The sequence below is a fragment of the Mus caroli genome, chromosome 2 (genome assembly GCF_900094665.2).
Source record: "Mus caroli chromosome 2, CAROLI_EIJ_v1.1, whole genome shotgun sequence".
Classification (NCBI taxonomy): domain Eukaryota; kingdom Metazoa; phylum Chordata; class Mammalia; order Rodentia; family Muridae; genus Mus; species Mus caroli.
Genome location: NC_034571.1, coordinates 142,649,105 through 142,664,864, shown reverse-complemented (window position 1 = coordinate 142,664,864; position 15,760 = coordinate 142,649,105). Strand labels below are relative to the sequence as shown.

The window sequence follows — 15,760 nt, the reverse complement described above, 5'->3', positions numbered from 1 at the left end:
TTTCGTCTAAGCCCCAAACTTTGTCTCTTAACTCCTTCCATGGGTGTTTTGTTCCCAATTCTAAGAAGGGGCAAAGTGACCACACTTTGGTCTTCTTTCTTCTTGAGTTTCATATGTTTTGCAAGTTGTATCTTGGGTATTCTAAGTTTCTGGGCAAATATCCACTTATCAGTGAGTACATATCATGTGAGTTCTTTTGTGATTGGGTTACCTCACTCAGGATGATACCCTCCAGGGGGACTGATGCTTTTTGTCGCACTATTGTTAATTATTCAGTTTCTTTAACATGCATAGTTCTGTTCATTATGTCTATTTCTCTATGTAAAGCTTTGGTCAATTTCATCCTTCAAGGAAGCTCCAGAGTCAGCCCCCATAATTTTGTTACTTTAATGTTTTTTTCCCCAGAGACAGAGTTTATCTTTGTAGCACTGGCAGTCCTGGAGTTTGCTCTATGCACTAGCCTGGCCTCAAACTCACAGGCTCATCCACCTCTACCTCCTTAGTGCTGGGACTAACTGTGTGTGCCACTCCCACCCGCTACTCCTCACCTGCTGGCTTGTTTCTTTACATTTTAAGGGTTTAAAATTTTCCTATACATCATCTCACCATCATTTTCAGAATTGCTATTTTCTTTCTGGCTGTTAAAATATAACCAGGCCTTTCAGAAGAGACAGTGTGGTCATAGCTACTAGGCCAATGATCTTTTCCCTTTTGTCTTCATATACAGATGTGCTGTTTACTGGTACAGCAGATGGCCGAGTTGTAAAACTTGAAAATGGAGAAATAGAGACCATCGCTCGGTTCGGTTCAGGCCCTTGCAGTAAGTTGATGAAGCTTCATTTGGAAAGCAGTCATTTTCACCCTTGGAGATCTGCTGACTATTTGGCAGATAGGACATGCTGTGGTGCTGCCTCCGTTTTTTTTTATTGCCAGGTCATCTGGCCTTGGAGTGTCCAGTTGGGCAGTGGTCATGTACTTTCTGGTGCCATATCCCCTCAGCATCCCACTCTGGTTGCCTTCCAGGAACGTCAGCTGCTAATGGCTGTGGATGTGGGTGCTGCTTTATATAAAGGCAGGGTCTTTATGACTGTCCTGGGGCTTTCATGTAATTCTTTAGAAGCTCCTCAGGGATTTCAGTCATGTTACTCAAGTCTCATTCAAACTTTGGAAGCGTGAGCAGAAGAATCCACTGTTTAAAAACTGGGCCAAAGGATTCTTACCATTATTTATTAATTAACTCATTGTAAATTTTTATTTATTTAATATTTTTTGTGGTAGTCTAGGTGGAATCTAGGACCTGATGACCAGGCAATTGTTTTATCGCTGGGGTACACAGCCTAGTTGTCATTTTTGATAACTGGGATAGTTTATAAAAAATTGTGTTTTTATTTCAAAATAAAAACAATATTAATATACAAGACCAAAATAAAAAAAATCATCTTGCATCTTTTGCGATGTCTGTGCTGCCATTTAATGAGTACCTTTTCAGGCATCTTTGTATACCCACGCTCATACTCAAGATTTGCTTTTTCAGTCCTTCCCACTCCACGTAGCACCTGCACTCAGCACCTCCGCTGAGACTGGTAGTGGGCGCCCCTTGTGGTGCAGTAGCACTTGCAGTAAGCACCCTGTAGTGAGCGCATTCTGTGAGGATGTGCGGTGGCAGCACCTACAGTAAGCACTGATGTTGAGCTCTTGCAATGGCCCTCAGCTGAGGCAGGTCAGGTTCTAACACTGTGGTCTTTTTGCTCTGTCTAGCATGGTGTCTGTTTAGGGAGGTATGGAAGAGATACTTGGACACTGAAGAGGGCACAGGTAGACTCTTGGAGCAGCCGCCGATTCCTATCGTTTATCTTCCTAGAAACCCGAGATGATGAACCTACCTGTGGGAGACCCCTGGGCATCCGGGCAGGGCCCAATGGGACTCTTTTTGTGGTTGATGCGTACAAGGGACTGTTCGAAGTAAATCCTCAGAAACGTATGTTACAACTTGTTTCTTTGATATTTTCAGATTTTTCAAAGAGTATACATATGAAACACATTTAATAAGATTGTTAAATATAGTCTTCAGACAATTGCAGTGTTTTCTTACTAAATAATACCACAAGTATTGCCCACTGATACTGTATCGGCCACCAGAAAGTTGTCCTTCTAAACCTGCTTTGGTTCCTACCCAGTTATTCTCCAGCATCTGTATTTTAGCCACTGCCTCTCAGAAGGGTTATTTTTTTTTCGTAATTTTTTTATTAGATATTTTCTTTATTTACATTTCAAATGTTATCCCCTTTCCTGGTTTCCCCTCTGAAAACCTCCATCCCCTCCCCCATTCCCCCTCTCACCAACCCACCCACTCCTGTTTCCTGGTCCTGGCATTCCCCTATATTGGGGCATAGAGCCTTCACAGTACCAAGGGCCTCTCCTCCCATTGATGACCGACTAGGCCATCTTGTGCTACATATGCAGCTAGAGCCATGAGTCCCACCATGTGTTTTCTTTGGTTAGTGATATACTCTCAGGGAGCTCTGGGGGGTGGGGTACTGGTTAATTCATATTGTTGTTCCTCCTATGGGGCTGCAAATTCCTTTGACTCCTTGGGTACTTTCTCTAGCTCCTTCATTGAGGACCCTGTGCTCCATCCAATGGATAGCTGTGAGCATCCACTTCTGTATTTGTCTGGCACTGGCAGAGCCTCTCATGAGGCAGCTATATCAGGCTCTTGTCAGCAAGCTCTTGTTGGCATCCACAATAGTGTTTGGGTTTGGTGACTGTCTATGGGATGGCTCCCCAGGTGGGGTAGTCTGGATGGTCATTCCTTCAGTCTCTGCTCCACACTCAGAAGGGTTATTTTGTAAACAACATTCCTCATCCTCTTGTCAGAGAATCTTTTTCCCCTTAGGCAATTACTCCTCTTTTTTCTTGTGACTGGTCATGGTACTACCAGAAATGGTATTATAATATGTTCCGTGTGCTCTCTCCATGGAAGACACGGCATGGAGGATCTATACATGGGGCTAGACCATGGGCATTGCAGATTGGTGCTTCTTTCTGTTGGTTATGTCTAGGGAGGTTGCTTGGCCTCTCTGTCCCTGTTTTTCCATAGAGCACAGGAGGTTAATAGTAGATCTTCCCTGTGGATTCTTGCACAGGGTTAAATAATAGTGTATAGGAAGCTTGCCACTCAATATACGTCCTTTCTGTTCTTTGAATTTTGAGTTGTGAGCTGGGAGGTCTCATTGTACTACCCAAGCTGGTCTCCAGTTACTGAGTTTTTGCCCTTCTCTAACCTTTGCCTCTCATACCTAGAACTGCAGTGTGTTCCTCATTTCTGGCTAGTTTGAAACACTCACTATTATTGCTGCTAATACAAAAGTAGACAAATGGAATACCTGATTTTTTTTTTCTCCCAGGCTAACACATAGTACTAGATACTTTTACATATTGTTCTTAATAGGTTTTGTTTTAATTTTGTTGATCTTAATTTAAGAATGTATTCTTCATCCTTAGGATGGATTCTACCTTCAGTAAAATTTAGTTAAAAACAAACAAACAAACAAATAAACCAACCAAAAAACCCTAAAAGATTATCACCTATAGCTGGTATCTAGGGGATTAAAAAAGCTCACTGGGGGATAGAAAAGCTCATTTTAGTTTTTTCTCTTGATGCCAGTTGTGTTGATTAACATTGTGAAATTATCAAGAAACAAATTCCTAAAGTGACAGCAAATCTTTAATTTCTTATAACTTCAGGTTCAGTGAAACTGCTGCTATCCTCTGAGACGCCCATCGAGGGCAAGAAGATGTCCTTTATGAATGACCTCACTGTTACTCGGGATGGAAGGAAGATTTATTTCACGGATTCCAGCAGCAAGTGGCAGAGACGAGACTACCTGCTTCTGGTGATGGAGGCCACTGATGATGGGCGGCAAGTGTTCCTTTTGGCCTTTCTTTCTATTAGGGGCTTGGCTTCAGGTGATGGCAGCAGACCCTGTTTCTGCTGGAAGCTGTAGTAGGGTCTTAGCACACTGTGCCAGCGTGTACAAATACAACCTTAGTGGCTTAGGATGATCTCACTTCCTCAGAGGAAATAAAATGAAGTCTAGTCATAAGGGTGGTTCTAGAGAGTAGGTGAGGTCCACCAGCAGGCCTGGGTTTCAGGCCATGCCTCTAAAGGCTGGTGTAATGGCTCTCACTGTGCTGATGTAGTTTTCTGGTCAGCAAGAGGATACTGGATCAGCTGTAGGCTGGGAGAGTCCTTACTAGCCAGCCTGGGGCCACAGCCACGTAGATTGATGACTTGGGTTTTATCACTCCAGTAGGAGACTGAGTCACTGTACCCTTCCCAAAGCCCACAAGAGACCATGGGCTCTTCTCTCTTGTGACTGTTGTGTTGGGTCTTCCACAGCCTGTTAGAGTACGATACTGTGACGAAAGAAGTGAAGGTTTTGTTGGACCAGTTGCAGTTCCCTAATGGAGTTCAGCTCTCTCCTGAGGAAGACTTTGTCCTAGTGGCAGAGACATCTATGGCCAGGATACGAAGGTATGTGTGTGGTGTGAGTGGAGCTATCAGTTCTTCTCCGGAGCTTGCCATGGCCTGTGGCGGGATAGACATGAGGTGAATAGATATCTGAGATGCTTCACACCTCCTGTCTATGTAATGATGAGAAAGTTGAAGTTAGACTGGGCTTACTTATGTCTCAGCCTTTGCAAGGGTCACAGTACAGTATGTCTTGATTTCATGCCACCAGTATAGCCTGCACTCTGTTTCCTGTAAGGTAGGCTTTGGTTCTTCCTGCCTGTGTAGTCTCTAAGATGTCTGTTAGCAGCTTTGCTTGCATTCATGACAGATACGTGGATGGCATTTTCTGTACATATATTTGAACTAAGACCAGTTTTGTGCTTGGCTAAAAACTTTTCTTTAAATTTTTTTTCTATTTCTCATTGCCTACTTGGGCATGTTTTTCAGAGTCTATGTGTCTGGCCTGATGAAAGGAGGGGCAGATATGTTTGTGGAGAACATGCCTGGATTTCCTGACAATATCCGGCCTAGCAGCTCTGGTGGATACTGGGTTGCTGCTGCAACCATTCGTGCTAACCCTGGGTTTTCCATGTTGGATTTCTTATCTGACAAGCCTTTTATTAAGAGAATGATTTTTAAGGTAATTATGAAAATTAATTTCAAAAAGCAAGATGGATATGAGTCTCGTGGTCTATTTTTATTGCTCTCTATTGTTTCTATAGTTCTCAAACTTCCAGGTATAGATGGAACATTTGGTACCTGTCATACCTACTTTTAAGCACATTTATGTGTTCACACGAGGTGTGTGCATGTGTGTAAAGACTGATTTTAACCATATGGTCAGTCTTCTGGAGCTGTCTACCATGTTTTGTGAAACACGGTCTCATCAGATAGGCAGGGCAGCCCAGCCTTTGAGCCCCAGGGATCTGCCTGTTTCTGTGTCCCTAGCATTGGGCATGTGCTGCCACTTCTGGCTCTTTACCTGGGTCCTTTGAGTGGTAAGCACTTCGCTTACAAAGGGCCTTCCCTAGAATGATAAACCGATTTTATTCATTAGCCCATACTAAAAGTTGAAACACTTGTGCCCTGCCCTTGCCTCCTTCTGTGTTTGCCTTGCTTCTGAGTATTTTGTCATTTCACCCTGCTGACTTCAGAAGCCACCTGTTATCAGGCTCCTTAGAGGCAGGGCTAGGAAATACAAGCAAATGCTTACAATTACATTTATTTGTCATATCTATTTAAATTTAAAAGCCATAGTTTATGCAAACTATCTCTAGTGTAACTGAGCCCTATGGGCTTTATTCTAGTTTTTTTAGTTCCCTTCATCTGTGTACCTTCCTTGTCTAACAGTGAGATGCCTAGATCCTCTGATCCTGCATATATTTCCTTAGTTTTAGAGACAGGATTTTACTAATTGCCTAGAATTGACTAGAACTCACTTTCTACCTCTCTAGTGCTGGGGTTACAGGTACGACACCATACATAGATAGATGTGTTTACTGTTTAATCAATTCCTCCAAGTACAGCCATGCTATAGCCATTGACCCCATCTTAGGAGACTCTGGCCTGGTTCTAAACTCCACACAGGGTTGCTCCTTTCCAGTGTCTTTCTTCAGTGCCAGAAATCACATCCCTCCATGAGATTTCTCACCTTGAACTCTTTATGAGCCCCACAAGACTACACCTGTTGGTAGCTGTGCTCAGAGGTGCCCAGCTCTGTGCAGGGGCATGCCCACAGGGACTGCAGACCAAGCTTCAAGGAAGATGGAAAAATGGGCTTTTTAGAGGTGATATTGTTAGGATGGACTTACTGACTTAACTTTCCTAGTCCCTTTCTGAGTGTGAAAGGCTTTAAAACTACATTGCTTGCCTCTCCCACTCCTTGAATATCTATAGAGGACTCATGGCTTACTTTGGTTAAGCTGTTACTGGTTTTGACCCAGTGTTCTGGCAGGCAAAGATGGTTCTCACCTTGACTTTAGTGATCTCTTGGAATGTATCTTGCATTTCTCTGTGAATGGCTATGCATTGCTGTCTCTGAGAAGACTTAACAATCGTGGTCTGATCTGCATGGGAGTGAGGGCCATGATTCTGCTACTGCCCTATGGGAACCTCCCTGGCCCAAGGATGCTGGACTATTCTTAGGTGACGAGAAGTTGTGTGGTCAGAAGGTAAGCTCTCCTCCCTGGTACTTCTCTTCCAGCTGTTCAGTCAGGACACAGTGATGAAGTTTGTGCCACGATATAGCCTGGTCCTAGAAGTCAGTGACAGTGGTGCCTTCCGGAGAAGCCTGCATGATCCTGATGGGCAGGTGGCCACCTATGTGAGTGAGGCGCATGAACATGATGGATACCTGTACCTGGGCTCCTTCAGGTCTCCCTTCATCTGCAGACTCAGTCTCCAGTCGATTTAGCCAGCCCAGCAGCTGCCCCACTGTGCATGCCAGAAATCACCACACTCAGTCACATAGGTCTGGAAGGAGCCGTGGACACACAGCTCTGTCCCTGTGCTCCTGCTAGGCCTTGGAAGTGTGGGAGTAGCTGCTGTAACCTGGAGAAGGTATGGACCTTACCCATACTTTCTCCCAAGAGGTGCCTCTCACCTGGACTTGATGTCATTTTTAGAGGGAGATAGTGTATCTGCTATGGGGAAGACAAATCATGGAAAGCCATTTCTCTTTAAAAAAACATGCTAAGTACAAGAATTCTCTAGTACCTGGAAAATTTAATACACCTGTCACAGGGCTCAGGGTTTGATGATTAGAGCAGGGGATTAGCTGTGCAGGGACCTTTGTATTGCCATTGGCTCTATCTGACACTTGTATCTTCATTCTAAAGGGGGTCATGCTTTTGGGGGTGGTATTGCAGTATGCCATGGAAGTGGTAATGCATGTGTTGAGGCAGGGATTATTCAAGCTGAAACTTGTTCTCAGGGGCCGTGTGAGATGTGTGAGAATACCTGGACTTCGGGTATTTCTCCACAGTAAAGGTGTGCTCTCCCACCCTCTACAAGCTTCTTTCCATGCCAGAGGGTTTTCAAGACTCCTATTTTAGTGGCCAGGAGAATTTCATTGGGTTTCTTTCTGACTGCCTTCTCCACTGGAATTGGGTGACCCAGTGAGTTTGTACCTGCACAGGGGTGTTTTAGAAATGCCCTTTTATGGCTTGATTCCTTTTAGACCTACAGATGTGATTAGTGAACTGTTGATATAATGTTTGTGCTAATGTAATAAGCTCAAAGTTGCTTATTTCTTGGCAAGTATGTTTATACACTGGTCTTAATTTTGATAATAATAAATCATATTAAACCCACTTTTCTGCTGATTACTCCTTTTGATAAAATGGTCCAGAAGTTTCTTCTCTACTTTAATTATTGTATTTTTCTACTTTAATGCCTTAACAGTGTCAGTATGAAAACTCATTCGGTAAGGATATTATTTTAGGGCAAGACAGCCATTTAATTTGCTTAGAAGTAAAGTTAGGGGACCTGTCAGGATACCAAGGGTCCCAGGTCGCATTTCCCAGCTTTGACTCATCCCAGGTATGTTGGTCGCCTTCTCTCCTGTTTGCATTTTCTGCTCTTGGCACTGTTTCTTTTCTCCTTGGGTGTAAGAATGCTGAAAAACTGTGTCTCTGGAAGTATTTGAAATGACTTGACAGAAACAGTAGTTTGAATAGTTAATGATATTAAAAATTGAAAAATTGTCAGTAGGTGAGGTAAATGAAAACCATTGGCTGGCCCTCCTCTCCTCACACTGCTCATGTTCAGTTGGAGAAGTGGCAGGAGTTTAAGTTGTCACCTCCTTGGAACTGGCTTTGTAGAAAAAAAGCAGCAGTAGGTTTATGGTCAAATGGGCTTCAGACCAGTGAATGCAATCCTGTTTCATCGGCTAACCAGCTCTCAATACTGTTTATGGAACTTTAGAGGAAAGAGACTTGAACAGCCATGTGACTACTTGTAATAGCAGTGACATGATGTGCCTCATCCATCGGGTATGCATGGATAGCTGGGCTACCGACGAGTCTCTAAGGACTCTGCATGTCCTGGGCCTCTAAGTTGACTGCCAGTTGTTTTTGAGAAGAGGGTTTTGTCTTTAGGACTAAATTCTCACTGGTGAAGTTAATTGTTTTACATTTGTAGCAAAGGACTCTTCATTTTGACTCAGCTGTGCTTTCAGCTCCCAAGTGTCATTTCCTGTGTTTACCTGGTAATTTGTCATGGTGAGGCGCTAAAGGGGGTTGTCTTAAATATGTGGGACATGCTTTTCTTATAAACGTAAAGGGAATGTTCTCTAATATGACTTAACTAATATTCTTATAACATTAATCAAGTCATTAATAATTTGCCTCAATTGTTAAAAGCTATTAAGAGTCAGTTTTTACTTGACAGTGTAAGTACCGTTTGAAATTTTTATGGTCTGCATACCTGTAGTGAAAATTTTGGTTTCTTTAAAAACCCAGTTATGTTCTGTGAATACGATTTGTTTTAATCCCAGGTGTGGGATAAGAGGCTGCTTCACAGCAGGTGGCAGTTATTTGTTTCACGTACTAGGAGGGTTGTGATTATTGTCTAGCCGCAGATAGTTTACACTTGGAATTATGGGAACTTATCAGAGGGTATAAATACCAGAACCCGGAGAGGGGTGGGGTACGCTCCGGGAGGCTTCAGTTGGTTCCCGCTGCTGCGTGCAGTTTGTCAAGTGGCCATGAGCAAAGAGGCGAGAAGGAGTTGGAGGTATCCTGACGATGAAGACTGGACTTGCCCCCAGGAACTTGATGCCTCTAATCATCAGGAAATAATCTAAAGAAGTCTACATCCCCTTTCCCCTCTAACCTTATTTCTCCTCTACCTAGTATTGGAAGGAAGGAAGGGATTAGGATGGAATAAGGGTTGGAAGAGTGGTATATATAAGAACCCAATAAATGGGACATGTGTGCGTGCACGTGTACACATACACACACACACACACTGCACCTACCCATATTTTTTCTTTCTTTTTAATATCAAGGTGTGTTCTTTTTTTTTAATTGGATATTTTATTTATTTACATTTCAAATGTGATCTCCTTCCCGGTCCCCCCTCCAGAAACCCTCTATCCCATCCCCCCTCCCTCTGCTTCTGTGAAGGTGCTCCTCCACCCACCCACCCACTCCTACCTCCCAGCCCTGGCATTCCTCTACACTGGGGCATCGAGCCTTTATGGGACCAAGGGCCTCTCCTCCCATTGATGCCTGACAAGGTCATCCTCTGCTACATAAGTTGCTGGAGCCATGAGTACTCTTTGGTTGGTGGTTTAGTCCCTGGGAGCTCTGGGGGATCAGGTTTGTTGATATTGTTCTTTCTATGGGGTAGCAAACCCCTTTAGCTCCTTCTGTCCTTTTTCTTTTCTTTTCTTTTTTTTTTTTTTTTTTTTTTTTTTTTTTGGTTTTTCGAGACAGGGTTTCTCTGTGTAGCCCTGGCTGTCCAGGAGCTCACTCTGTAGACCAGGCTGACCNGGAGCTCACTCTGTAGACCAGGCTGACCTCGAACTCAGAAATCCGCCTGCCTCTGCCTCCCGAGTGCTGGGATTAAAGGCGTGCGCCACCACGCCCGGCTCCTTTTGTCCTTTCTCTAACTCCTCCATTGGAGACCCCGTGCTCAGTCCCATGGTAGGCTGGGAGCATCTGTCTCTGTATTTGTGAGGCTCTGGCAGAACCTCTCAGGAGACAGCTATATTAGGCTTCTGTCAGCAAGCACTTCTTGCCATCTGCTATAAGTGTCTGTATATGGCATGAATCCCCAGGTGGGGTAGTCTCTGGATGGCCTTTCCTTCAGTCTCTGATCCACACTTTGTATTTCCTCCTGTGAGTATTTTGTTCCCCCTTCTAAGAAGGAACAAAGCATCTACACTTTGGCCTTCCTTCTTGAGTTCCATGTGGTCTGTGAATTGTATCTTGGTTATTCCTTGCTTTTTGCTTAATAACAATTTACCAGACCTACCCAGATCTTGATTGAGTGTTTTTGCAAAATTTTGAAAGTTTTTCACATACTGTCTTACCTATTTTTTTTTTTTTTGAGACATGGTCTTGCTATGTTGAGGCTGGTCTTGGATTCCTGACCTTAGGTCTTTCTGCCTCAGCTCCTGAGTAGCTAGAACTGTGTGTACCATGCCCAGCTTGCATATGTGGACTTAGTGATGATGGATGGCCTTCTCTCAGAATGAAAGCTGTGAGACATAGCTGCCAGCCCATTCTGGGTTTACCCTCTGCTCTGCCCCTGTGCATCTTCCAGTTCAAGCTCCCTTGCTGTCTTTTCCAAGTTCCCCGTTCCTTGCAATCCTTCATTCTTCTAGGGCCCAACACAGCCTGTCTATCTCACCCCAGCCCCTTTATCCAGGCTCCGTCTTCTGTTTCCCAGTGGCTGACTTTGAGGTGTTTGGACCCATCATTTATCCTACCCTGTGTTGAGCTTGCTACTAAAGTATTAACCTTCATGACAGCAGAGGACTTGGGTGCAGGCACTCTTCCTTCAGAAATGCTCCCAGAGTTCCTCTATTCTCTGTGGGTGTTGCTACCCTGTTGATGTCAAGGTCTGGGCCAGTTACTTAGGTCATCAGCACGCTTGAGCTTACAGCTTATCACTACATGAAGCTTCTTGAGGTTTTATGGAAACAAAATTCACCAGGCCACCCACTTTCCTGGGTTCCTGTAAAGGATGGCACACAGTATTGCTTTTAGATGATCAGATTTTTATTTATGATAAATCATCCCCATCAATATTAGTCTGATGGTAGTAGAGCAGACGGATACAGAATCTGCTCATGCAGTCAGGCATCAAGAAGCTTCCCACACTACCACCTTGTTGACTGTATCTGCTTTGCTCTGCATGTGCTCCAGTAATGTCATCAAAGGACTCTCTGTATGCCCACATCCTGAAGCTAGGTGTGTAGCACCAGAAGAATTCATTTTAGAAGAAAGTGTGAATACAGTTAATCTGGAGAGGAGGGCACTATATTCTCCCATTCCAGCCCCCTTATGACCCACTGGCATGTTAATCTGCTCACTGGTAAGCAGGCCCCGAGGATCTGAGATGGCCAGGATGGGGTGGAAAATAAGGAGTGGGGAAAACACGAGTGGATATGTATCACAGCTGCAGTCTGGCTAAAGAGACAGAAGTCATTGGCAGAGGAGAACAGGCACCTCAAAACTGTGGAGCCAGGGGATGACCCAGACTTCAGAGTAGCAATATAGAGTCTGAAACAAACAGAAAAAGGGCTCATCTTAGGACTTCAGCTGCCACTGAGACCCTGCCCACCCAGGGCAGCTCCCTTAATTCCCCTTGTACGTGCCAGGCAATTGGGAACTCATATACATTTGCATGTATTCTGTGCTGAGTCAGTCTTCCCATACCCACCTCCAGTTTTTGTTTTGAAAATCTTCAAGCCTAAACGTTGGAATGATTCAAGCGTATATACTCCTTAGCTATTATTATGATATGTTAAAGTTTACCACATAGCTTTTGCCTTTTCTCTTTAGAGAGATCAGATATAGTAAATACAGCACTTACATTTTTATAACATATCCTGTATCTGTAAGTGTTGTATATGATTCCTGAATCATTTGAAAACATTTTCTGCTGAAATCTCCCTATTCCACATTCAGAGCATTGCTCTGCAAAGAGACTTCTGGAAGTGAAAGTCAGGTGGCATAGGTCATGCAAGGGCTGGGAGGATACTGTTTTTCAACCCTGCGTCCCTGGAGAGCGTGCCTGCTGCTGCTGCTGCTGCTGCTGCTGCTGTCATGTGTTCATGGTTGGGAGGGAACATCTCCCTGGGTTTGAGGTGTAGAAGTGTGCTGCGGTGGAGGGAAGCTACTCAATAGACAGGCTCTTCTGCTTACCCGCTTCAAGACAGGGTTGGTTTGGAAGTCACAGTTGTCCAGTGGGTGGGGCATGGTCTTCCTGCATGTAGTTCGGCCGATTTTCACCTCCAGCATATATTTCAAGCCTTTCACCACCTGAAGAAACCAAAAGCCCAAGGACTACTTTACTTGGCATAGGAGGCAAAGTGGTCATTGCCTCCCCAGCTGGTGAGGCATGTCTTAAAGCAGGTAAGGAGAGTACTGGGGAGGCAAGTTCTGGACTTGGCCAGGAGAGCTGCTGCAGGTGAACAGGTCCAGACTCCAGGCATCCCTCTTCCTTTCCTGTTGAGCAGTGTCTTATGGCCCCTTTTAGGTTTCTGCCTGGAACTTTGCATTCTAGAGAAACATCAGGGTGGGGTTGCCACAGCCATAGGTAAAGACTAACCTTCTCCCTCTTATCTGTCATCTCATTTCAACCTACCAAACAACCCTCCATTTTAACCCCCAGTGATGCTTAAATAAATGTTAAGCCTGCTAACTTCTGTATTGCTTGTTGGCATACATGTAGGTACCTGCTGGATTCCCCACTTTCATGGGAACTGGTTTATTTTGAGTTTCATCATAATAGTTCTCTACTTGGACACAGCTGTGACTTAGTTCTTTTTCCTTGCTTGTTTCTGTGTAGCTGGAAAATTCCTCAAGTTTTAGTCCCAGTCTTAACCAGATAACATGTGAAACAGTCTCCAACATCATGAGAGTACACAGGGACAGTGCTCATCTCCCTTATGGGGGACCTTGGGCACTCAGGCTTAGGCTCTGATTGTCAGAGGCTGGTCCTTAGAGCACTGATAGTGCCACACACCAGTGTGCCTGAAGCATTCTCTCTCTCTCTCTCTCTCTCCGATTTATTTATTTATTTTATGTGAGTACACTGTTGCTGTCTTCAGATACACCAAAGGAGGGTATCAGATCCCATTACTGATGGTTGTGAGCCACCATGTGTTTGCTGGGAATTGAACTCAGGACCTCTGTAAGAGCAGTCAGCACACTTAACCACTGGGCCATCTCTCCAGCCCTAGTATCATTTCTTATAGAATATTACACTCTAAAAGAGTTTATACTTGCCAAAAGAAGACTATAGAAGACACCATAGCCTTTGGCCCAGAACAAACAGGAATGCTATAAAGCTACCACCCTCAGAGCAGGGCCTTTCTGTACCCCTTTCCCTCTAGGCTCCAACACACAAGTGTATATCTTCTGAAGCCAGCTTCACAGTAGCAGAGTGCTTTCAGGGCCACTGTGTAAAGCAAATGAGAGACTGCCAAGACCTCCCTCCTGTCATGTTAACACATGTTCTTGAGACACATGATTAGCAAGACTGGCTGTACCCCTAAGGTACCCTGGGCAGGAAAGTTCTGAATGGACATACAATCAATTATCAAGAAGGCTGGCTTTGAATGGTGACACTTGGGCAGGCTGGAGAAAGAGTGGACTTGTAGGTCTGAGAAGGGAGTAGGCCCAGTTCCAGGTGGAAAAAATGAATGGCTGCAATGGAAAATACTAGAGTGGCTTTGTGGACTGTGGGAGAGGGATAGTGACAGGAGATGATCTGGACCCTGGACCCTGGCAGAGCAGCCCTGACTGGTACTGTTGTGCATCCCTGCAGGCTGCCAGCCTCAGCACACCACTCTAGAACCCTGCCATTTCTTACTGCTACTGATGGGTTCCAACCAGAGATTTGGCAGTTTTACTAAAACAAAAAAAGGTGCCAGGCTATGAGGCTCAGCTCTGGGTCACACTGGTCTTGGCTACAGTACAACTTCTGTTCCAGTGTTGTAGGTAATGGGTTATATGGCTCAGCTTCCCAGAGCTGTCCTGAGGTGCCAGCTATTGGTCCTAGCTCCTCACCTGTACCAGGGCTTTGCTGACATGGGACTCCTTGAACAAAAAGATGTCATTTGTGCAGTTGTTGAACTTTTCCACACTGTGCCTGGCGGCCTTAAGCACTCCTGGGTTATTGGTCTCTATTGTTTTGGGGAATCCTGGCTTCACACTGGAGTTCAAATCTTTGGAACAAAAATCTGAAAGAAACAAAAGAACCAGACAAAAACCATTGATGTCAAGGGAATACCTGAGTCAAAGGGTCATGGCTCATCCCCTGGGTGGTACCCAGTTCTCTCAGCTGTGTGGTCCTAGCCTTCCTCCACTGTCCCGTGTGCCTACCACCTGTTTCCTTCACTACCTGACTTTTGTGCACCTTTATTATACTCTTGAAGTTAAGAACAGATGCCCTGGGCTGAACAATAGTGCATATAGTTCCTGTCCCCTAGTCGCTGCCTACGTGACCTTTTTCAGAACCCAGGGTTATTCTCAACATGGGGTACCAGGCAGCAAAACTCCAGACAGGAAATGTGTTAGAATTTGCCCAGACTGGTCCTTGAGGCTGGCTGTCATCCCCCGTGGTGTCCCTCCTGCAGTCTTACACCTTGTCAGAGCAGCCTGAGTCCAGCCTAAGTCAGGTACACCTTAAACACAGCTCATGACTCCACCACTGTGTATGTACTGGCTCCTGAGGTTCTGGTATACAGCTCTTCTCTCTCCTGTTGAGTGAATGTTATCCCTTGAGTTTTGGGTCCAGAGTCTAGTATGCTGTGGGTATGAGAGGGTGGTTAGCTGGTTTCTTCCTAGACCTGGTTTCCTGTACCAAGGAGTCCATATTTGTAAAAAAAATAAATAAATAAATGAGGGAACAGTATGAGGAAATTCTTACAGCTAGGTATAACTTGGAATTCCAGTTTCTCTTCTTGGGATTCCCTGCTCCCAGAGGCATCGGTGTGACTGGGCCTGAAAACCCACCCCACTGGAGACCCTGATCAGTCAGTCCCTTGCTCAGCTTATTCATGGGATCCATCTTCAGTATCACAGAGATCAGAGTGGTGAAGTGAGGAGGGCAGGACTTGGCCAGGTGTATGTATTTGGCCACTTGGCTTCAGGGTCTGGACTTTTATCATTAGGAAGATAGAAGAATCAGTGAAGCAGTTGGCTCCCTACAGCAGAAAGTGGCTTGTGGTTCTTAATGTCTTGAATTTGTGTTTCTCTTTATTTTTAACGTTTCCCCCCTAATAGCCAGGGATGAGTTGCATATGAAACTAAAGGGCTGCTGAGATGGCTCAGGGGTAAAGGTGCTGGTTGTTCAGCACGATGACCTAAGGCTGATGCTGGTGGGAGAGAGAACCAGCTCTCAAGTTCTCTGACCTCTACAGTTGTCCACATGTGGCCCTGCACATAAATAAATACACGTAATAACAATTAAAATGCACGGCCGGGCGTGGTGGCGCACGCCTTTAATCCCAGCACTCGGGAGGCAGAGGCAGGCGGATTTCTGAGTTCGAGGCCAGCCTGGTCT

General features: G+C 44.9%; 2 protein-coding genes across 3 annotated transcripts in view; one reads left to right on the top strand and one right to left on the bottom strand.

Annotated features, from left to right (window-relative positions):
* The window catches only part of Apmap (adipocyte plasma membrane associated protein), a 26,321-nt gene extending 18,494 nt beyond the window's left edge, over window positions 1–7,827 (top strand). For both annotated transcript variants that reach the window (XM_021150422.2, XM_021150432.2), the window contains exons 4-9: window positions 728–820; window positions 1,862–1,978; window positions 3,748–3,922; window positions 4,403–4,537; window positions 4,964–5,156; window positions 6,720–7,827. In XM_021150422.2, coding sequence (XP_021006081.1) covers window positions 728–820; window positions 1,862–1,978; window positions 3,748–3,922; window positions 4,403–4,537; window positions 4,964–5,156; window positions 6,720–6,929 — 923 coding nt within the window. In that variant the 3' untranslated portion in view covers window positions 6,930–7,827. The remainder of the gene's footprint in view (window positions 1–727; window positions 821–1,861; window positions 1,979–3,747; window positions 3,923–4,402; window positions 4,538–4,963; window positions 5,157–6,719) is intronic.
* A 3,395-nt stretch (window positions 7,828–11,222) lies between these two features.
* Cst7 (cystatin F) overlaps window positions 11,223–15,760 on the bottom strand; it is an 8,843-nt gene continuing 4,305 nt past the window's right edge. The window contains exons 2-4 of the mRNA XM_021156760.1: window positions 14,263–14,435; window positions 12,394–12,510; window positions 11,223–11,748 (exon numbers count right to left, since the gene is read on the bottom strand). Of these exons, the coding sequence (XP_021012419.1) occupies window positions 11,671–11,748; window positions 12,394–12,510; window positions 14,263–14,435 (368 nt within the window). The 3' untranslated portion in view covers window positions 11,223–11,670. The remainder of the gene's footprint in view (window positions 11,749–12,393; window positions 12,511–14,262; window positions 14,436–15,760) is intronic.